The sequence below is a fragment of the Aulonocara sp. 'chitande type north' Nkhata Bay genome, linkage group LG18, assembly GCF_057382095.1.
Source record: "Aulonocara sp. 'chitande type north' Nkhata Bay isolate Kocher_YH1m ecotype deep benthic linkage group LG18, A_spYH_male_GT1.1, whole genome shotgun sequence".
NCBI classification, from domain to species: Eukaryota; Metazoa; Chordata; class Actinopteri; order Cichliformes; family Cichlidae; genus Aulonocara; species Aulonocara sp. 'chitande type north' Nkhata Bay.
The window spans coordinates 7360698-7382231 of NC_141361.1; the positions used below are offsets into that span (position 1 = coordinate 7360698).

Below are 21534 nucleotides of genomic sequence, written 5' to 3' on the forward strand. Positions count from 1 at the left end.
TGTGTGGATGTCATTTTATCCGTAAAATTAGGTTCTATGACGACAGCCTAATATAAGTGGAACATTTTTTTTTAAAAAAAGGTGAAACAGTGATTTTGGTATTTTTATGTGTCTAATAGCGTCACCATTCATTCATGTGATGTTCCAGAAACAGCACTAGAGTGTATTTATTGGACTTCTATATATCGATATTGGAGTGTAGTATCGGCTCTATGCGTGCAGTGCAGCAGCAGAGCCATTGTTGCCTTTGAGCCAGGCTGTTACATAACACACGGTGCCTATAGGCTCCTCTATGAGTGGATGAATATTTCGTTTCTCTGTTGTCTCTGCAGCAGAAGGCAGCACATGAGCACCTGTGTAGAATGTAATAGAGCCAGCCTCTGTAGGAACTATGTGTAGGAGCGCATACTCCTGGCAGCAGCTGAGATTTAATTATAACTACATTTGGACATTGTTCCCGGGGCGTGAAAATGATGCGCACACAGTCCCACTCACCAGGGTCAAACGATAGCAGGACTAGCTTTTGAATGCCTTTCCTGGAGAATCTCTCTGCAGTGGAAGCCTTTAACAGCCTCGAGTGTCTTTAAGGAGGTTTTTTCCCCGCTTGCCATTGTCACCAAGAATAATTAGGTTTGTTGTGATATAATAATCACATGTGGACAAAGTTTCTGATGTCTATGAGCACTGGTTCCATTTAACATTTCTTCTGAATGTGTATATTTTTACTACCCAGACATTAAAAATTAAAAAATACAAAACAAATACAAACCAAAGAAATGAACTGTAACTGCATGGTACTGTTATAATGTAAGACAGTGTAATGCTAACGTTTTAAGAATCATTAAAGAGGATCTTTATGCTTTTCCTTATTTCCAGTCAAACCTTCTGTGTTTCAGACAGTGGATGAACTGAGGATCTTCACCAAGGTTCAGATTAAGCCATATAAAGAATATGTAAACTGTAATTGAAGCAAAGCGTTTCTAATAGAGACTAAGAAAAAAAAACACAGAGCTAGAAATATGGCTGATAGGCCTCTTTTAGTGTTACTTAATAAAAATTCCCTCTTTCTTAAAAGCAGAAACAATCGGTAGTTTTGTGAAATATTTCAGGCTATTTTTCAGACTTTCATTTAGCAAACTTTACAGTTTTCTGAACTCACAGGAACATCGGTGCTTCATGTGCAATGACAAATTTTTGCCAAGGCAGATTTCCCGACCGCTGCGGAGAATACATGCCCAGACTGAGCTGGAGATGTTTAGTCATTGCAGCAGTCTGGGAGGAAATACTAACAGCATTTCATGATTTGTGATTTAATCCAAGAGCTCAGCTGGGACACGACACACACACTCACACACACATACATGAGATGATAAATGAGATGTACTCACGGTCGCTGATCGCTCTTATCTGTCTGTGAAATCCTTATTATTTTTTTCTTTCTAATTTTGTAAAACTCAATTATAGTATCACACAATTCAGCTCAATTTTACTCATTTGCCAGGTCCCCTCTGACCAATCAGCACTTTGCAGGTCTATTAGCAACACTAGCTCCAACACAAAAAGAAACACAGTATGGAGGCCTGGATGTGGTTTCAGCCTGTTCAGTGTTTGCTAACGAGTGCTGACAGCACGGTGACTCCCCCACCCAACCCCCACCCCGTAGTGCATTTGTCTTAGATGTCACCTGCCTTATAATGCTGTTGCTACTTCCTCTAGGTCAGCAGGAGTAGTTTTGGTAAAGGGCAAGATAATTAATTATTTTACATAAAAGAGGTAGTTAATGATCATAAATAAGAGAAGTGAGGAAAACAAAAACAAAGATTAGAAAAGAGATATTTTTAGTCTCTTATCAGAAAATTGCAGGCAGCTATTGATTTATTGAGTCATCCACTGACAGAAAAGTGAGTTTATGAATATTTGGATCATAAGAAACCCTTGAAAACCCCTCATTAATACAAACAGTCCTTGTCTGAATTAAGATAAGATAAGATAAGATAAGATAAGATAAGATAAGATAAGATAAGATAAGATAACCTTTATTAGTCCCACACGTGGGAAATTTGTTTTGTCACAGCAGGAAGTGGACAGTGCAAAAGTTATGAGGCAAAAATTAGAATACAATAAGAATAAATACAGTACACAACTGTACAGAATAGAATAAAATAAAATACTATATACAGTAGAATAAAATAAAATAAATATACAATAAGATAAAAATAGAATACAAATACAAATACTATATACAACTGAGTAAAAATACAACGATGACAGAAAGGATTATTGCACTTAGTATTATTGCATATTGTATTATTGCATATGTATGGATGTGTGTGCTTGATCAGTTAAAGTCTTCCTGCATATGATAGTTTTGAGATACAGTATTTTTATACATTATTAATACGTTTATTTTATTAGTTTGCTTTGTTTACCAAATTATATTTGAACATTCATCAAACACAAAATGATGTGACTTGAGAGATCGATATTAGCCACTGACACTGACACTGTTATCTTATTTGCTAATAGCCTGATATCAGTCAACAAGGCTGATGTCAGCCTGTTCATCAGTGCTTCTCTATCTAAAGCTGATTGCCCATGCAGTGGCTGCCACTTAAACCATTATTTCTGTCTGTTGCAATCATTGCAAGGTAAACAGAAAACTTTGTTTATAGTTATCTGCAAAAAATGTATGATTGCACACATTTGACTGATTGCAATGCCTTTCCAGAAGAGTTCATGTTCAACTTTGTTTCCCCCAGCTAAGCCTTTGTTGTTTCGCTCTGGCCCTTTGCCATGGCCCCGTTGGCTCTGCCAAGCTTAGTGAATTGAGCTCTTGTAGTAATGCCAAAATCGTGACATAGTCATCCAAGGAGTAGACCCATCCCATACGCATTCTGCAGACAAGGGCCAGTAAAAGGGATGGGTTGTTTACTCCATGTGGTGTGGGAAGAAATTTGGCGAGGTGGTTAAGTTGGCAGAGCGTGCTAGCTTGTGCTTGCTGGGCTAAATTCTGGGATGCATGCAATGCCTCACCAAACTGGGCTCACTGAGATCTAACATGCTCGTCATTCCAATGCTTTTCCATAAATGGCTAATTAATTCTTTATCCCTATTTTGAATTTTTAAAGTGACCTTTTCTTTTTTTACCAGTCATCTATGTTCTCTGTGCTCTTTATTAATTGCTATGCACTGACCCTATTAGATTGATTGATTAGCTGATGGAAAGAAGAAATAATCAATAGCAATTACGATAATGATTCAGCCACTTCACGTGTTAATGGCATAAAAAGCCAAGCGTCAGCTGATTCAGCGTCTTGTTGATTGGATGTCTTTTTCAGAATAACTTAAAACTGTTTATTATTAAGATAAGATAAGATAATTGTAAATTACCCATTTCTGAGACAAATAAAGTCTATCTTAGCTTATCTTACCTTTAATTTGGTAAATAATCAGTTCACTGATAAGTCAAAATTCAAAGATGAAACAGTGGAAGATGGATTTGTTATTTTCAGCCCAGGCTGATACGTAGAGCTTGTTTCTTTTTTTCAGGTTCTCTTATTACACCTAGCGTTAGGATCATTAAAGTTTTATTACAGCTCTTATTCTGTATGCAGGTTGCGACACAGAATCAAAGTAACATCAATTTATTCCTTCTCTCAGCGTTTTTACACATCAGATATTTCTCGTCATCGTGCTTTTATGGGAGTCTTCGGTGATGTAAAACTGCACCTTCACTGTGACACCAGACTTAGCTCAAGGTTTATGTTTTGTTCTGTCTCTAATTTCACTAAGTGCTCTTTCAGACCCTTCTATGTTTTGACACAAAATCCTCAGAGGGATTCTCACTTGCAGTCTCCTCTCCCTGTCTCCCTGTTTTTTCGATGGCGTTTACCGCTCCTGTTATCTGCTGGTCTGTCTAGCTTTCTGCCACGCCCTGTTTGTGCTGCTGCTTATACAATCACATTTATGGAAACATCGTTTATTTAGTTCACTGACAGATCTAATTTCTTAAATGTCAAAAGCACCTTAGAATAAGACCGACATTAACTACTTTCTACCTCCAGTTTCTGTGTCTCCCACATCCTCTGAAAAGGTCAAACTGCTGCTAGTCGCTGCGCTGCAGTTTTAATAAACATGGCGGTTCTTCATTAGCTGACACCAAAAATATCTTTAAGACCAATTTGTCAGCATGAAAAAGAACCTGGGTAGGCTCGCAGTTTACCGCAGACGGACATGGTTAATTTCCCAACCTGTCAAACATGATATGTGAGAAACACTGTTTGTTTCTGTATCAACCCCAAACTCTTTTTTTCTCTATTTCCAGGTATGAATGCAGCTGTCCGGGCTGCCGTGCGGATGGGCATCTATGTGGGAGCAAAGGTCTACTTCATCCATGAGGTGAGGCATGACTCAGGCTTTAGACATAGCCCCAGGAGAGTCTGCAGTGTCTGTCACATCACACGGTGAACTAAATTAGAACTGACGAGTCTTTTTTATCGAGCTGTGATTGTCTGTGATACAGCCAGCAGGACTCAAGACTGCATGTTGCTCTGCTTTTGTAACTGAATTTGACCTTAAGGAGTCATTCAGGTGGCTGCAAAGTCTCAAAACTGAAAATTTGAATTTCATTGTTTTATTTTTCTATTGGGGTTAAATGCATCGCATCTACAGGGTTGCATAGATGTAATCTTTGGTGTAAATTCACCACATTGTGTCAAATCAGGTTTCATGAAGAGAAACGCAAACATGCCACAGACAAGTCATTGTGCTGTTACTGCCTGTTGTTGCAAAACAAATTATATTTTGTTCACTCAAATTCACCCAAGTGTAGCTGCAAAAACCTCTGTACACATAAATATCAAAAACTGCACAGTGTTGGCAGCCCACCACTTCATTTTTGTCTCCTTAAGCTGTTCTGTGAAAGCTGTTCTGTTCCAACAGATTTAAGCATTTCTCACCTCACTTCATGCTGTTTAGGTGCTATTTTGAAAAGATTACCTTAAATCAGCCACACTGACTACAGTCATTGTTTATGGCTCTGGTCGTTAAGCCTTTGTTTTTCAGTCATTAAGATCTCCCCATTAATCCCTTTACAGGTAGTGACCTTGTTTTTGTCTTTTTGGCCTCCACACTTGTCACACTAACGCTTGGAGTGTCTGTGTGTGAACATTTGATTGAAGTGGAGTGTATTGACACTTAAAACTGTGTCCACATGGAAATTTGAACCCACTATGGGCTCGTTTTGTGTTTTTAACCTACTGGAAGCAAGGGCATGGATTTGGATACAGTATGTACTCTGACCAGCTCCAACATAAAACCACTGGATCATAAATTTTCTACTGGAAAACCTTGAGCTCTGGCATTCATGTGAATTTTACTTTGACAAGTGCCGCCTACTGTTTGGGCTCTATCACAGATCACACCTACTGTAACAGTATTTGAACTTAAACGTGCTGCCGATGGAAATAATGATTTGATAGTGATAGTAACTGTAGTAACTCCTTCTTTCCTGAGTCTCTCAAAGTCATCGATATTGAATGCCTGAGGATGTACAGTATGTGCAATTTTAACTCGACATGATGCCATGAACGACGGGGGCAGACAGACGTGATCTGGTCTCAGTGTAGATATAATTGGATTACAAAGGGCAGGCTTCATCCTTCACTTGCCACACTGTCATGTCCCCATCAGCTTCAAATAACCACTGGGCTGTGAGTAATAACAGCTGAGTGCCACAGTGCTTTTATTTTGGTTTGGGACCATTGCCTCGCAGTTTTAATCCCTGAACACAACACAGCAGTTCCCTAAAAAAGCTCAACCTGACCCACAGGGTTGTCTTCAAGTTCCTATTGAGTTTTGGTTCAATTTAAAAATACCGAGCACTGTCCTTCATTTGTCAGTTAAAAAATAAAACTTTTTTCAGCTTTTGCCAAGTTATCAACAATCCGGTGAATGTCTGTCACACTGATTGCTCTTCTCAGGGTTACCAGGGGATGGTGGACGGTGGAGACAACATCAAAGAGGCGAAGTGGGAAAGCGTCTCCAGCATGCTGCAAGTGGTGAGCAGATCAGTGTTCAGCTCACACACACCGCACATTTCTTCTTAATGGGCTGTAAACAGTGAAACAAACTCAGTCTGCTTTGAGAAAAATACTGTGTGTTGTAAATACTGTAGACATTTTAGCATCATTAAAAGTGTTTGGTAAGAAAACCTTTGTAGTACTTATGCTGGTACGTGTTGTCATAGTGGACATGAGTGACTTTTACTCAAAGGGACACAGGCAATAATGCTTTTAGCTTGCAGCTTGATGATACTGAAGTAGCTTGCCATTGCCAGTGTGTGAATGTGTGTGTGAATGGGTGAATGACTGAATGTAGTGTAAAGCGCTTTGGGGTCCTATGGACTAGAAAAGCGCTATACAAATGCAGGCCATTTACCATTACCATTTCAAGGAGACCTTTTCACTGATGAGTGAACAGTGGGGATAAAAGATCTCGTAGGTCAGCGATACTGGAAAAAATACAGTCTAAGAGGACACAATGTCCTAAAAAGAAGCCAAAAGAATCTTTAAAAAATTTAAAAAATGAAGAAAATCATGACAGGTTATTGTAATGTTCGTTTACTTTAGGGTGGAACTGTCATCGGGAGTGCCCGCTGCAAAGATTTCCGTACCCATGAGGGCCGCCTGAAAGCTGCACACAACCTTGTGCAGCGTGACATCACCAACCTGTGTGTGATTGGTGGAGACGGAAGCTTGACTGGGGCCAACCTGTTCAGGGAAGAATGGAGCAGCCTGTTGGAGGAGCTCCTGCAGCAAGGTGACTCCTCACAACAGGAGGTTTTGTTTTTAACTTTAACACCAGGCTTCCCTGCTTTTACAAGTTTAAAGGGAAACTTTCTCCCTCCTTGTTTTTTGTTTAGGTTTGATCGATGAGGAAGCGACCCAGAGAAACTCCGAGCTCCACATTGTCGGTATGGTTGGCTCCATCGACAATGACTTCTGCGGCACTGACATGACCATTGGCACCGACTCGGCCCTGCATCGGATCATTGAGGTGGTGGACGCCATCATGACCACTGCCCAGAGGTGAACAATTTCTGAGAGAGGTCTTAATAGAAAAGATATAAACTGTGGTTTTTTTTTACATGCTTCAGTGTAGGGTAAAGGTTGGAGTTCCCCCTCTACTGAACAAATTTAGATCAACCCACTGAGTTTCAGCATAAATGCTCTTTTTTTGTTTGTTTTTGACATTATTTCTGTTTGTTTTTTTATAGCCACCAGAGGACGTTTGTCCTGGAGGTCATGGGGAGACACTGCGGGTAGGCATCTTTTATTCCACACACACATATACATAATATTGCGTGACATCCACTTAGTCTTAGTGGCCACAAAATCATATGCTTGTAATCAAATTCTTTAGAAAGCATATTTAAGACTTTGAAAATGTCGAATGATAAATGTGGAATGTTCAAATACCGACAAGTGAGTCAGACTCCAGCTAAAATGTCAAAGTAGTATTTTATGCAGATACATTGTATGTACCATGGTCCAGAAAATTTAGCATTGACAACAGGCGAAAAATCGACTCTGTTCGGAATCGAACCCACAACCTTTGAATTGCATTGCACGTTGACTGGAAGTCCAATGGGCTGTCCATTATGCCACAGAGCCTGCTGTTTAGGCCTACTGATAAGGTTAGTGAGTGGAGTGCATTCTGGCTTTAGTGAGATTTCAGTGTAGCAAGAGACTAAAAGAACTGTCTTTAGTGAGAGCTGAAATGTATGATTTTATAAATTGTGTATGTGTGCAGATATCTGGCCCTGGTCAGCGCCCTGGCATGTGGAGCAGACTGGGTTTTTATCCCAGAAATGCCTCCTGAAGATGGATGGGAAGACAACATGTGTCAGAAACTGTCCGAGGTGACAAACACACACATACACACACACTGTTTTCACTGTAGTAGCTTATGTTTTAATTAGAGTGGATAGTTTTCTGTCTTTGGCTAGGAGGACAGAAGTAATTTAGCTAAGCAAGTTTCTAATAAAGATTTACATGACAGAAAATATGTTAGAATAATTAAGCAAAAATCTTTATTTTCTTGAAAATACAGTGTAAAAAGTGAGAACAGTAATCCCTGTCACAATAAAGAAACTTATAAATGACATATTGGAAGGTTACAGCTGTCAGAACTTAGTATAATGTGTAGAAGTGCTTGCTTTGATGTACGTCAGGACATCAGCACCCACAGAATTTTACCAGTTTCTCACAATGCTCTGAGGGGACCATTCTCCAGTTTTCATCCAGTCTTTGCCACAGAATTGTGACTTGTGTGTGGAAGCAGACATCTTTAAACTTCCCCAGATATCCACAGTAAAGCAGGAGTCCCTCAAATTCGACGTTCACTATAAAATCGAACTCACATTTGAACTGTTTAACTATTAGTTGTGCCACAAGGGCTTCTATTTTTACACGTTTCAGCTTGACTCACATGCTGCCTTTTCATGGATTTAATTTTAAGCATCTAAAGTAGAAAGTTTAATGTTTCCTTTGAGATTTTTTGTATAATGAGAATCTTTATAGTTTTCCCCTGTAATAAAGTGACTCTGTTGGCACTTGAACCCACAAGCTTTGAATTGCATCTGAAGAAAATCATTAGAAGTCTAATGCTCTATCCATTGCGCCACAAAGCCTGCTGAATGCTGGCTGTTGGGTCATTAAGCAAACCTGCAAAACTCAACCCAGAATCTCCAAATCATTCGATTGTAATCTTAAACCTTCCTATAAGTAAACTTCAATTTAATTTCAAGCTGGAAATTAGAGTCCATAAAAGCAGTTATGACTGAAAACTAAATGGCAGAAGAATTGGAGAAAAACAGGCCCTTGAATGGCAGCCTCTGATGGGATTAAGACCTACAAACTTTGAATTAGAGCTCAACTGCCAACTGGCAACACATGAAAGGCTACCATTAAAGTTCATTCTGTGTTTAGTGAACCTGAATAACTAACCAGTTTGGTGGTTACACAGTCCCAGTTGATCAAGATGCTTCGTGCTGGGATGACTAAAATCACACTGGCCAGTAGCTAAGATGTAGCAGCACTTGGTCTATAACAAAGGTTCTCCACACACTTTAATAAAGTGGCTCTGGTGGGATTTGAACACACACACTTTGAATTGCATCTGACATGATCTAGCTAGAAATCCAATGCGCTATCCATTGTACCACAGAGTCTGCTTGAGTCACTGTTGCTTTCAGTTCAAGTCTGTTCATACATTAACAATAGTAGCTCAGGAAATTGGGTTTTGTAATAGCAGTTAGTTAAGAAAGTTATATGGTAGAGCCTGACTCTTGTGGCCCTCAACCCCACAAGCTTTCGATTACATCTTGACTCTTTGCCAGTCCAATGTGGCCACCACATAAACACAAGACTATTCTAATGTTTATCACAGACCATTTGAAGACCTGAAGAACATTGTTTTGTTTTTTTTATTTTCCAGTCAGTCTCATATGGTTAGTATTCTTGTTATTGTCCAGATTCGATCTCGAGGTTCCAGGTTGAACATTATCATAGTTGCTGAAGGCGCAACTGACCGACAAGGACAACACATTACCTCTGATTTTGTAAAGGATGTGAGTAGAGCTGTGTTTCAGACTGACACAGAGGGGAACCAGAAGCTGGACCAGCTGGTGGATATAAACATGAAAATGAAAAGCTACAGCAGAGCAACCTTTCTGTTTTGAATCCAAACATTTGCCACATGCCACACACATAGGAAAGGTTTCATTGTGATATTATAGACATTCATGTTTCGGTGTCATGGTTTCTTTAGCTCAGTAGACACTGACATTGAATGACTCAAAACTCAAGAAGTTTATTGTCATTTCATATTGTGTTACCCAGCCTGAAACGAAATACTGTTTCTCACCAGCCTCTGCAGTGCAAAAAGCAATACAGTTTAAAAAGAATAAATACAGTTTAAAATGATCTGATGTCTTAAAAAGTTTTTAAATAAAAGGGAAATATGGTGTTATAAAGTGTACCCTGTAGTGCAGCTGATTGACTGTTGATGGCACTAAATGTATATTTCAGCCAAATTACAGCAAAGAGCAAAGAGAAAGCCTACCAAACAAAAAGAAATTCCTAAATTTAAAGTTTTCAACAAATTCAAAATTGTCTTTTAGAAATGTTTTATGAGAAAGGACCAAATATGTGAACACTGCATGTAAACTGAGCTGTAAATAAAAGAAGGTTCTGCAGTCAACTTTAAACTAACCCTGCTGGCTAACAGCAATAGTATAAGTAAATTATTGATGTATCTCTACAGCACACTGGTTTTCATGACCAGTTAACTTCACATATGAAGCTTCTCCCAAATTGTGGCAAATGTCTGCTGATGAAGGGCAACCTGTTGGTGCTCTTTGGAAACGCAAAGGTCTCTCAGTAATTAGCGCTCAGACTTATCCTACGTTACTGGTTCCAGCTTTTGGCAATGCAAAACATTTTCTGTCATGTTTTAAACTGCCTTTGCTTGTTTATATCCCTCTAGAATCGTGCTGATAAGAAAAGGCTGAACATTATTATTGTAGCCGAGGGTGCCATAGATCGCCACAACAAATCAATAACCCCCGATTATATCAAGGATGTAAGTACGGTCACGAAGCCTGGCCGATACACGGAGCCACAAATTCTCCCTCAGAAGCATGGGCCACTGTCTTTCGTGGTTTGGATGTTGGTTTCCTTCACCATGGGAACACACCATTTCGTGTCCTGTATGCTGTTGTATTTCGTTCTTTTTTACACAAATGTTCATATATCCATTTATGAACCATTTATGGATGAGCTGTACGGTTCTCTTTGCACCCTGTATTTTGCTTTATGCCTGTTCACTTTGCATGTGTATTACATGACAGGAGATGTTTTGCATGATTTCTCCTTCTTATTTTTTTCTTTTGGCATGTCTTTTCTTGTTATTGCATGTTCCTACGAATGTTCTTGTTTATTTTTAAGATGCTATATAATCCTGCTTTATATAATATTACATTGACACTACATATTTAGTAGAAATATGATCACAGTCTTCAGAAATTTGGAATTTTTTAAAGTGAAATCCTAAATATTTTTTATAGATATATTGTATTTAACTGGAATGGCATATATTTTTAAGCCCTTTATGCCAACTAATAATTCATGTTTACTATTCAAAACCAGCTGGTAGTGCGCCGCCTGGGTTTTGACACCAGGGTTACTATCTTGGGCCATGTGCAGAGAGGTGGAACACCCTCAGCGTTTGACAGAATCCTGGTAAATAGCAATCAATAAATAAGACTCATATCATGGATTGGTGAAAGTCAAAAAAAAAAAAAAGTTCTGTGCTCATTACTTCCCTCTGAATGAACTTTAATCTTTGCAGGCAAGCCGCATGGGTGTGGAGGCAGTGCTAGCATTACTGGAGGCATCTGCAAACACCCCGGCCTGCGTCGTGTCTCTGGTTGGCAACCAGGCTGTTCGACTGCCACTTATGGAGTGTGTTCAGATGGTAAGTATGTTTGTTTTAGAGACAGATATGAGATTGTTAGGTTTTATAATAAAGGTCAAAGGTCCATCATCAGAATCAGAATCTTTCCAGTAGAGGAAACTGTTTTGTTGAAGAGATGTGGCTAGAATTTAGAAAGAGATGAATTTTGGAAAACAAAAATACAACAAAAGCCTCAAGTTATATTGGTCTTTTCACTTGTCCTAATCTTCTTTCGTAGCAGGAGTCACACAGAATTATGTGTAAAGGCGACTCTGGTGGAACTTGAATTTTTGAATTGCATCTGAAGGGAACCACTAGAAGTACAATATACAAAGCCCAATGAATGACTAAATTCATGCTGGAAAAAAACTGAGATTTTGGTGTAGCAGGAACCTTGAACAAGGTTTTCCCCTTGTTCAAGGTTCTGTGCTGTGGATTCTGTGCTTAGTAAACTTGAGGCTTTATTTTCCTGGTGGTAGTAACAGATTTTCAGTTGACCAAAGAACTTTGTTTAGATGACTGCAATCGAGCTGGTCAGAAACTAAGATTTTTTTGTAGCAGGAACCTTCAATAAAGTTCTCCCCTTTAAATTAGTGACTCTGGTGGGACTCGAACCCACAACCTTTGAATTGCATCTGAAAGGATCCACTAGAAGTCCAACGCGCTATCCATTGCGCCACAGAGCCTACAAATTCTGCACTTGATGACCCAGAATGTGGCGTAGAATTCACGTTGGTGATGTGAACGTCCCTAGAAACCCCATTCTGAGTACCTACTGTTCAGATGCGCATTTGTGTGCAACCTGAATCTTCTCTTCTTTGCAAAGAATTCAAGGGAAATAAAAACCCTCTTGAGTTAGTGATTCTGGTGGAACGCAAACCTTGAAAATTACATCAACAGCAAACTCAACTGTATTTAAATGACAGCCATATGCTACTACAAGTAGTGTGGATTCTGTGCTTTGTAAACTTGAGGCTTTCATTTCCTGGTGGTAGTAACAGATTTTCAGTTGACCAAAGCACTTTGTTTAGATGACTACAATCGAGATGGTCAGACCCTAAGATTTTTGTGTAGCAGGAACCTTCAATAAAGTTCTCCCATTTAAATTAGCGACTCTGGTGGGACTTGAACCCACAACCTTTGAATTGCATCTGAAAGGATCCACTAGAAGTCCAACGCGCTATCCATTGCGCCACAGAGCCTTCAAATTCTGGACTTGATGACCCAGAATGTGGCGTAGAATTCACGTAGGTGATGTGACTGTCCCTAGAAACCCCATTCTGAGTACCTACTGTTCAGATGCGCATTTGTGTGCAACCTGAATCTTCTCTGCTTTGCAAAGAATTCAAGGGAAATAAAAACCCTCTTGAGTTAGTGATTCTGTGGGAACGCAAACCTAGAAAATTACATCAACAGCAAACTCGACTGTATTTAAATGACAGCCATATGCTACTACAAGTAGTGTGGATTCTGTGCTTTGTAAACTTGAGGCTTTCATTTCCTGGTGGTAGTAACACATTTTCAGTTGACCAAAGCACTTTGTTTAGATGACTACAATCGAGATGGTCAAAAACTAAGATTTTTGTGTAGCAGGAACCTTCAATAAAGTTCTCCCCTTTAAATTAACGACTCTGGTGGGACTCGAACCCACACCCTTTGAATTGCATCTGAAAGGATCCACCAGAAGTCCAACGCGCTATCCATTGCGCCACAGAGCCTCCTAAGTCTGGTCTTTATTACCCAGAATGTGGCGTAGAATTCACGTAGGTGATGTGAACATCCCTAGAAACCCCATTCTGAGTACCTACTGTTCAGATGCGCATTTGTGTGCAACCTGAATCTTCTCTGCTTTGCAAAGAATTCAAGGGAAATAAAAACCCTCTTGAGTTAGTGATTCTGGTGGAACGCAAACCTAGAAAATTACATGAACAGCAAACTCAACTGTATTTAAGGGAGAGCCATATGCTACTACAAGTAGTGTGGATTCTGTGCTTTGTAAACTTGAGGCTTTCATTTCCTGGTGGTAGTAACACATTTTCAGTTGACCAAAGAACTTTGTTTAGATGACTACAATCGAGATGGTCAAAAACTAAGATTTTTGTGCAGCAGGAACCTTCAATAAAGTTCTCCCCTTTAAATTAGCGACTCTGGTGGGACTTGAACCCACATCCTTTGAATTGCATCTGAAAGGATCCACTAGAAGTCCAACGCGCTATCCATTGCGCCACAGAGCCCACAAATTCTATCCTTGATGACCCAGAATGTGGCGTAGAATTCACGTAGGTGATGTGAACGTCCCTAGAAACCCCATTCTGAGTACCTACTGTTCAGATGCGCATTTGTGTGCAACCTGAATCTTCTCTGCCTTGCAAAGAATTCAAGGGAAATAAAAACCCTCTTGAGTTAGTGATTCTGGTGGAACGCAAACCTAGAAAATTTCATCAACAGCAAACTCAACTGTATTTAAATGACAGCCATATGCTACTACAAGTAGTGTGGATTCTGTGCTTTGTAAACTTGAAGCTTTCATTTCCTGGTGGTAGTAACACATTTTCAGTTGACCAAAGCACTTTGTTTAGATGACTACAATCGAGATGGTCAGAAACTAAATTTTTTGTGTAGCAGGAACCTTCAATAAAGTTCTCCCCTTTAAATTAGCGACTCTGGTGGGACTCGAACCCACAACCTTTGAATTGCATCTGAAAGGATCCACTAGAAGTCCAATGCGCTATCCATTGCGCCACAGAGCCATCAAATTCTGGACTTGATGACCAAGAATGTGGCGTAGAATTCACGTAGGTGATGTGAATGTCCCTAGAAACCCCATTCTGAGTACCTACTGTTCAGATGCGCATTTGTGTGCAACCTGAATCTTCTCTTCTTTGCAAAGAATTCAAGGGAAATAAAAACCCTCTTGAGTTAGTGATTCTGGTGGAACACAAACCTAGAAAATTACGTCAACAGCAAACTCAACTGTATTTAAGGGAGAGCCATATGCTACTACAAGTAGTGTGGATTCTGTGCTTTGTAAACTTGAGGCTTTCATTTCCTGGTGGTAGTAACACATTTTCAGTTGACCAAAGAACTTTGTTTAGATGACTACAATCGAGATGGTCAAAAACTAAGATTTTTGTGCAGCAGGAACCTTCAATAAAGTTCTCCCCTTTAAATTAGCGACTCTGGTGGGACTTGAACCCACATCCTTTGAATTGCATCTGAAAGGATCCACTAGAAGTCCAACGCGCTATCCATTGCGCCACAGAGCCTACAAATTCTAGCCTTGATGACCCAGAATGTGGCGTAGAATTCACTTAGGTGATTTGAACGTCCCTAGAAACCCCATTCTGAGTACCTACTGTTCAGATACGCATTTGTGTGCAACCTGAATCTTCTCTGCTTTGCAAAGAATTCAAGGGAAATAAAAACCCTCTTGAGTTAGTGATTCTGGTGGAACGCAAACCTAGAAAATTACATCAACAGCAAACTCAACTGTATTTAAATGACAGCCATATGCTACTACAAGTAGTGTGGATTCTGTACTTTGTAAACTTGAGGCTTTCATTTCCTGGTGGTAGTAACACATTTTCAGTTGACCAAAGGACTTTGTTTAGATGACTACAATCGAGATGGTCAGAAACTAAGATTTTTGTGTAGCAGGAACCTTCAATAAAGTTCTCCCCTTTAAATTAACGACTCTGGTGGGACTCGAACCCACAACCTTTGAATTGCATCTGAAAGGATCCACTAGAAGTCCAACGCGCTATCCATTGCGCCACAGAGCCCACAAATTCTGGACTTGATGACCCAGAATGTGGCGTAGAATTCACTTAGGTGATGTGAACATCCCTAGAAACCCCATTCTGAGTACCTACTGTTCAGATGCGCATTTGTGTGCAACCTGAATCTTCTCTGCCTTGCAAAGAATTCAAGGGAAATAAAAACCCTCTTGAGTTAGTGATTCTGGTGGAACGCAAACCTAGAAAATTTCATCAACAGCAAACTCAACTGTATTTAAATGACAGCCATATGCTACTACAAGTAGTGTGGATTCTGTGCTTTGTAAACTTGAAGCTTTCATTTCCTGGTGGTAGTAACACATTTTCAGTTGACCAAAGCACTTTGTTTAGATGACTACAATCGAGATGGTCAGAAACTAAATTTTTTGTGTAGCAGGAACCTTCAATAAAGTTCTCCCCTTTAAATTAGCGACTCTGGTGGGACTCGAACCCACAACCTTTGAATTGCATCTGAAAGGATCCACTAGAAGTCCAATGCGCTATCCATTGCGCCACAGAGCCATCAAATTCTGGACTTGATGACCAAGAATGTGGCGTAGAATTCACGTAGGTGATGTGAATGTCCCTAGAAACCCCATTCTGAGTACCTACTGTTCAGATGCGCATTTGTGTGCAACCTGAATCTTCTCTTCTTTGCAAAGAATTCAAGGGAAATAAAAACCCTCTTGAGTTAGTGATTCTGGTGGAACACAAACCTAGAAAATTACGTCAACAGCAAACTCAACTGTATTTAAGGGAGAGCCATATGCTACTACAAGTAGTGTGGATTCTGTGCTTTGTAAACTTGAGGCTTTCATTTCCTGGTGGTAGTAACAGATTTTCAGTTGACCAAAGAACTTTGTTTAGATGACTACAATCGAGCTGGTCAGAAACTAAGATTTTTGTGTAGCAGGAACCTTCAATAAAGTTATCTCCTTTAAATTAGTGACTCTGGTGGGATTTGAGCCCACAACCTTTGAATTGCATCTGAAAAGATCCACTAGAAGTCCAACGCGCTATCCATTGCGCCACAGAGCCCACAAATTCTGCACTTGATGACCCAGAATGTGGCGTAGAATTCACTTAGGTGATGTGAACATCCCTAGAAACCCCATTCTGAGTACCTACTGTTCAGATACGCATTTGTGTGCAACCTGAATCTTCTCTGCTTTGCAAAGAATTCAAGGGAAATAAAAACCCTCTTGAGTTAGTGATTCTGGTGGAACGCAAACCTAGAAAATTACATCAACAGCAAACTCAACTGTATTTAAATGACAGCCATATGCTACTACAAGTAGTGTGGATTCTGTGCTTTGTAAACTTGAGGCTTTCATTTCCTGGTGGTAGTAACACATTTTCAGTTGACCAAAGCACTTTGTTTAGATGACTACAATCGAGATGGTCAGAAACTAAGATTTTTGTGTAGCAGGAACCTTCAATAAAGTTCTCCCCTTTAAATTAGTGACTCTGGTGGGACTTGAACCCACAACTTTTGAATTGCATCTGATGGAATCCACTAGAAGCACAATGCGCTATCCATTGCGCCACAGAGCCTAAAAAGCCAAGTCTTGATGACCCAGAATGTGGCGTAGAACTCACGTTGGTGATGTGAACGTCCCTAGAAACCCCATTCTGAGTACCTACTGTTCAGATGCGCATTTGTGTGCAACCTGAATCTTCTCTGCTTTGCAAAGAATTCAAGGGAAATAAAAACCCTCTTGAGTTAGTGATTCTGGTGGAACGCAAACCTAGAAAATTTCATGAACAGCAAACTCAACTGTATTTAAATGACAGCCATATGCTACTACAAGTAGTGTGGATTCTGTGCTTTGTAAACTTGAGGCTTTCATTTCCTGGTGGTAGTAACACATTTTCAGTTGACCAAAGAACTTTGTTTAGATGACTACAATCGAGCTTGTCAGAAACTAAATTTTTTGTGTAGCAGGAACCTTCAATAAAATTCTCCCATTTAAATTAGCAACTCTGGTGGGACTTGAACCCACAACCTTTGAATTGCATCTGAAAGGATCCACTAGAAGTCCAACGCGCTATCCATTGCGCCACAGAGCCTTCAAATTCTGGACTTGATGACCCAGAATGTGGCGTAGAATTCACGTAGGTGATGTGACTGTCCCTAGAAACCCCATTCTGAGTACCTACTGTTCAGATGCGCATTTGTGTGCAACCTGAATCTTCTCTGCTTTGCAAAGAATTCAAGGGAAATAAAAACCCTCTTGAGTTAGTGATTCTGTGGGAACGCAAACCTAGAAAATTACATCAACAGCAAACTCGACTGTATTTAAGGGAGAGTCATATGCTACTACAAGTAGTGTGGATTCTGTGCTTTGTAAACTTGAGGCTTTCATTTCCTGGTGGTAGTAACACATTTTCAGTTGACCAAAGCACTTTGTTTAGATGACTACAATCGAGATGGTCAAAAACTAAGATTTTTGTGTAGCAGGAACCTTCAATAAAGTTCTCCCCTTTAAATTAACGACTCTGGTGGGACTCGAACCCACACCCTTTGAATTGCATCTGAAAGGATCCACTAGAAGTCCAACGCGCTATCCATTGCGCCACAGAGCCTCCTAAGTCTGGTCTTTATTACCCAGAATGTGGCGTAGAATTCACGTAGGTGATGTGAACATCCCTAGAAACCCCATTCTGAGTACCTACTGTTCAGATGCGCATTTGTGTGCAACCTGAATCTTCTCTGCTTTGCAAAGAATTCAAGGGAAATAAAAACCCTCTTGAGTTAGTGATTCTGGTGGAACGCAAACCTAGAAAATTAAATCAACAGCAAACTCAACTGTATTTAAGGGAGAGCCATATGCTACTACAAGTAGTGTGGATTCTGTGCTTTGTAAACTTGAGGCTTTCATTTCCTGGTGGTAGTAACACATTTTCAGTTGACCAAAGAACTTTGTTTAGATGACTACAATCGAGCTTGTCAGAAACTAAATTTTTTGTGTAGCAGGAACCTTCAATAAAGTTCTCCCTTTAAATTAGTGACTCTGGTGGGACGTCAACACACAACCTTTGAATTGCATCTGAAAGGATCCACTAGAAGTCCAACTCGCTATCCATTGCGCCACAGAGCCTACAAATTCTGCACTTGATGACCCAGAATGTGGCGTAGAACTCACGTTGGTGATGTGAACGTGCCTAGAAACTCCATTCTGAGTACCTACTGTTCAGATGCGCATTTGTGTGCAACCTGAATCTTCTCTGCTTTGCAAAGAATTCAAGGGAAATAAAAACCCTCTTGAGTTAGTGATTCTGGTGGAACGCAAACCTAGAAAATTACATCAACAGCAAACTCAACTGTATTTAAAGGACAGCCATATGCTACTACAAGTAGTGTGGATTCTGAGCTTTGTAAACTTGAGGCTTTCATTTCCTGGCGGTAGTAACACATTTTCAGTTGACCAAAGGACTTTGTTTAGATGACTACAATCGAGATGGTCAGACCCTAAGATTTTTGTGTAGCAGGAACCTTCAATAAAGTTCTCCCCTTTAAATTAACGACTCTGGTGGGACTCGAACCCACAACCTTTGAATTGCATCTGAAAGGATCCACTAGAAGTCCAACGCGCTATCCATTGCGCCACAGAGCCCACAAATTCTATCCTTGATGACCCAGAATGTGGCGTAGAATTCACGTAGGTGATGTGAACGTCCCTAGAAACCCCATTCTGAGTACCTACTGTTCAGATGCGCATTTGTGTGCAACCTGAATCTTCTCTGCCTTGCAAAGAATTCAAGGGAAATAAAAACCCTCTTGAGTTAGTGATTCTGGTGGAACGCAAACCTAGAAAATTTCATCAACAGCAAACTCAACTGTATTTAAATGACAGCCATATGCTACTACAAGTAGTGTGGATTCTGTGCTTTGTAAACTTGAAGCTTTCATTTCCTGGTGGTAGTAACACATTTTCAGTTGACCAAAGCACTTTGTTTAGATGACTACAATCGAGATGGTCAGAAACTAAATTTTTTGTGTAGCAGGAACCTTCAATAAAGTTCTCCCCTTTAAATTAGCGACTCTGGTGGGACTCGAACCCACAACCTTTGAATTGCATCTGAAAGGATCCACTAGAAGTCCAATGCGCTATCCATTGCGCCACAGAGCCATCAAATTCTGGACTTGATGACCAAGAATGTGGCGTAGAATTCACGTAGGTGATGTGAATGTCCCTAGAAACCCCATTCTGAGTACCTACTGTTCAGATGCGCATTTGTGTGCAACCTGAATCTTCTCTTCTTTGCAAAGAATTCAAGGGAAATAAAAACCCTCTTGAGTTAGTGATTCTGGTGGAACACAAACCTAGAAAATTACGTCAACAGCAAACTCAACTGTATTTAAATGACAGCCATATGCTACTACAAGTAGTGTGGATTCTGTGCTTTGTAAACTTGAGGCTTTCATTTCCTGGTGGTAGTAACAGATTTTCAGTTGACCAAAGAACTTTGTTTAGATGACTACAATCGAGCTGGTCAGAAACTAAGATTTTTGTGTAGCAGGAACCTTCAATAAAGTTATCTCCTTTAAATTAGTGACTCTGGTGGGATTTGAGCCCACAACCTTTGAATTGCATCTGAAAGGATCCACTAGAAGTCCAACGCGCTATCCATTGCGCCACAGAGCCCACAAATTCTGCACTTGATGACCCAGAATGTGGCGTAGAATTCACTTAGGTGATGTGAACATCCCTAGAAACCCCATTCTGAGTACCTACTGTTCAGATACGCATTTGTGTGCAACCTGAATCATCTCTGCTTTGCAAAGAATTCAAGGGAAATAAAAACCCTCTTGAGTTAGTGATTCTGGTGGAACGCAAACCTAGAAAATTACATCAACAGCAAACTCAACTGTATTTAAAGGACAGCCATATGCTACTACAAGTAGTGTGGATTCTGTGCTTTGTAAACTTGAGGCTTTATTTTCCTGGTGGTAGTAACACATTTTCAGTTGACCAAAGCACTTTGTTTAGATGACTACAATCGAGATGGTCAGAAACAAAGATTTTTGTGTAGCAGGAACCTTCAATAAAGTTCTCCCCTTTAAATTAGCGACTCTGGTGGGACTCGAACCCACAACCTTTTAATTGCATCTGAAAGGATCCACCAGAAGTCCAACGCGCTATCCATTGCGCCACAGAGCCTACAAATTCTAGCCTTGATGACCCAGAATGTGGCGTAGAATTCACTTAGGTGATTTGAACGTCCCTAGAAACCCCATTCTGAGTACCTACTGTTCAGATGCGCATTTGTGTGCAACCTGAATCTTCTCTGCCTTGCAAAGAATTCAAGGGAAATAAAAACCCTCTTGAGTTAGTGATTCTGGTGGAACGCAAACCTAGAAAATTACATCAACAGCAAACTCAACTGTATTTAAAGGACAGCCATATGCTACTACAAGTAGTGTGGATTCTGTGCTTTGTAAACTTGAGGCTTTCATTTCCTGGTGGTAGTAACAGATTTTCAGTTGACCAAAGAACTTTGTTTAGATGACTACAATCGAGATGGTCAAAAACTAAGATTTTTGTGTAGCAGGAACATTCAATAAAGTTCTCCCCTTTAAATTAGTGACTCTGGTGGGACTCGAACCAACAACCTTTGAATTGTATCTGATGGAATTCACTAGAAGTCCAACGCACTATCCATTGCGCCACAGAGCCCACAAATTCTATCCTTGATGACCCAGAATGTGGCGTAGAATTCACGTAGGTGATGTGAACGTCCCTAGAAACCCCATTCTGAGTACCTACTGTTCAGATACGCATTTGTGTGCAACCTGAATCTTCTCTGCCTTGCAAAGAATTCAAGGGAAATAAAAACCCTCTTGAGTTAGTGATTCTGGTGGAACGCAAACCTAGAAAATTTCATCAACAGCAAACTCAACTGTATTTAAATGACAGCCATATGCTACTACAAGTAGTGTGGATTCTGTGCTTTGTAAACTTGAGGCTTTCATTTCCTGGTGGTAGTAACACATTTTCAGTTGTAGAAAGCAATTTGTTTGGATGACTACAATCGAGATGGTCAAAAACTAAGATTTTTGTGTAGCAGGAACCTTCAATAAAGTTCTCCCCTTTAAATTAGTGACTCTGGTGGGACTTGAACCCACAACCTTTTAATTTTATCTGACGGGAACCACTAGAACAGTATCTGATTTTTCAGGGAGAAAATCTGAAACAACATTAAATTTTATAATAGAGAAATTGGAATAAAATCCAAT

General features: G+C 40.0%; 1 protein-coding gene and 16 non-coding genes across 28 annotated transcripts in view; 1 reads left to right on the forward strand and 16 right to left on the reverse strand.

Moving 5' to 3' along the window:
• LOC147307897 (ATP-dependent 6-phosphofructokinase, platelet type-like) overlaps window positions 1-21534 on the forward strand; it is a 40229-nt gene that overhangs the window by 1548 nt on the left and 17147 nt on the right. For 6 of the 12 annotated variants that reach the window (XM_086272467.1, XM_086272471.1, XM_086272472.1 and 3 more), the window contains exons 2-10: window positions 4325-4398; window positions 5982-6059; window positions 6630-6819; window positions 6923-7088; window positions 7277-7321; window positions 7813-7921; window positions 9536-9631; window positions 11211-11303; window positions 11413-11538. In XM_086272467.1, the coding sequence (XP_086128593.1) occupies window positions 4325-4398; window positions 5982-6059; window positions 6630-6819; window positions 6923-7088; window positions 7277-7321; window positions 7813-7921; window positions 9536-9631; window positions 11211-11303; window positions 11413-11538 (977 nt within the window). Of the gene's footprint in view, window positions 1-4324; window positions 4399-5981; window positions 6060-6629; window positions 6820-6922; window positions 7089-7276; window positions 7322-7812; window positions 7922-9535; window positions 9632-10548; window positions 10645-11210; window positions 11304-11412; window positions 11539-21534 lie in introns of all 12 variants that reach the window. The other 6 variants (XM_086272468.1, XM_086272473.1, XM_086272470.1 and 3 more) reach the window with 1 other exon arrangement.
• Window positions 12112-12203, reverse strand: trnar-ucu (transfer RNA arginine (anticodon UCU)). Its single transcript is given in 2 exon segments — window positions 12112-12147; window positions 12167-12203. It is a non-coding gene; the product is annotated as a tRNA-Arg (tRNA).
• On the reverse strand, window positions 12628-12719 carry trnar-ucu (transfer RNA arginine (anticodon UCU)). The gene is given in 2 exon segments: window positions 12628-12663; window positions 12683-12719. It is a non-coding gene; the product is annotated as a tRNA-Arg (tRNA).
• Window positions 13144-13235, reverse strand: trnar-ucu (transfer RNA arginine (anticodon UCU)). Its single transcript is given in 2 exon segments — window positions 13144-13179; window positions 13199-13235. It is a non-coding gene; the product is annotated as a tRNA-Arg (tRNA).
• On the reverse strand, window positions 13660-13751 carry trnar-ucu (transfer RNA arginine (anticodon UCU)). Its single transcript is given in 2 exon segments — window positions 13660-13695; window positions 13715-13751. It is a non-coding gene; the product is annotated as a tRNA-Arg (tRNA).
• trnar-ucu (transfer RNA arginine (anticodon UCU)) lies at window positions 14176-14267 on the reverse strand. Its single transcript is given in 2 exon segments — window positions 14176-14211; window positions 14231-14267. It is a non-coding gene; the product is annotated as a tRNA-Arg (tRNA).
• On the reverse strand, window positions 14692-14783 carry trnar-ucu (transfer RNA arginine (anticodon UCU)). The gene is given in 2 exon segments: window positions 14692-14727; window positions 14747-14783. It is a non-coding gene; the product is annotated as a tRNA-Arg (tRNA).
• On the reverse strand, window positions 15208-15299 carry trnar-ucu (transfer RNA arginine (anticodon UCU)). Its single transcript is given in 2 exon segments — window positions 15208-15243; window positions 15263-15299. It is a non-coding gene; the product is annotated as a tRNA-Arg (tRNA).
• trnar-ucu (transfer RNA arginine (anticodon UCU)) lies at window positions 15724-15815 on the reverse strand. Its single transcript is given in 2 exon segments — window positions 15724-15759; window positions 15779-15815. It is a non-coding gene; the product is annotated as a tRNA-Arg (tRNA).
• trnar-ucu (transfer RNA arginine (anticodon UCU)) lies at window positions 16240-16331 on the reverse strand. The gene is given in 2 exon segments: window positions 16240-16275; window positions 16295-16331. It is a non-coding gene; the product is annotated as a tRNA-Arg (tRNA).
• trnar-ucu (transfer RNA arginine (anticodon UCU)) lies at window positions 17272-17363 on the reverse strand. Its single transcript is given in 2 exon segments — window positions 17272-17307; window positions 17327-17363. It is a non-coding gene; the product is annotated as a tRNA-Arg (tRNA).
• trnar-ucu (transfer RNA arginine (anticodon UCU)) lies at window positions 17788-17879 on the reverse strand. The gene is given in 2 exon segments: window positions 17788-17823; window positions 17843-17879. It is a non-coding gene; the product is annotated as a tRNA-Arg (tRNA).
• trnar-ucu (transfer RNA arginine (anticodon UCU)) lies at window positions 18819-18910 on the reverse strand. The gene is given in 2 exon segments: window positions 18819-18854; window positions 18874-18910. It is a non-coding gene; the product is annotated as a tRNA-Arg (tRNA).
• On the reverse strand, window positions 19335-19426 carry trnar-ucu (transfer RNA arginine (anticodon UCU)). Its single transcript is given in 2 exon segments — window positions 19335-19370; window positions 19390-19426. It is a non-coding gene; the product is annotated as a tRNA-Arg (tRNA).
• On the reverse strand, window positions 19851-19942 carry trnar-ucu (transfer RNA arginine (anticodon UCU)). Its single transcript is given in 2 exon segments — window positions 19851-19886; window positions 19906-19942. It is a non-coding gene; the product is annotated as a tRNA-Arg (tRNA).
• On the reverse strand, window positions 20367-20458 carry trnar-ucu (transfer RNA arginine (anticodon UCU)). The gene is given in 2 exon segments: window positions 20367-20402; window positions 20422-20458. It is a non-coding gene; the product is annotated as a tRNA-Arg (tRNA).
• Window positions 20883-20974, reverse strand: trnar-ucu (transfer RNA arginine (anticodon UCU)). Its single transcript is given in 2 exon segments — window positions 20883-20918; window positions 20938-20974. It is a non-coding gene; the product is annotated as a tRNA-Arg (tRNA).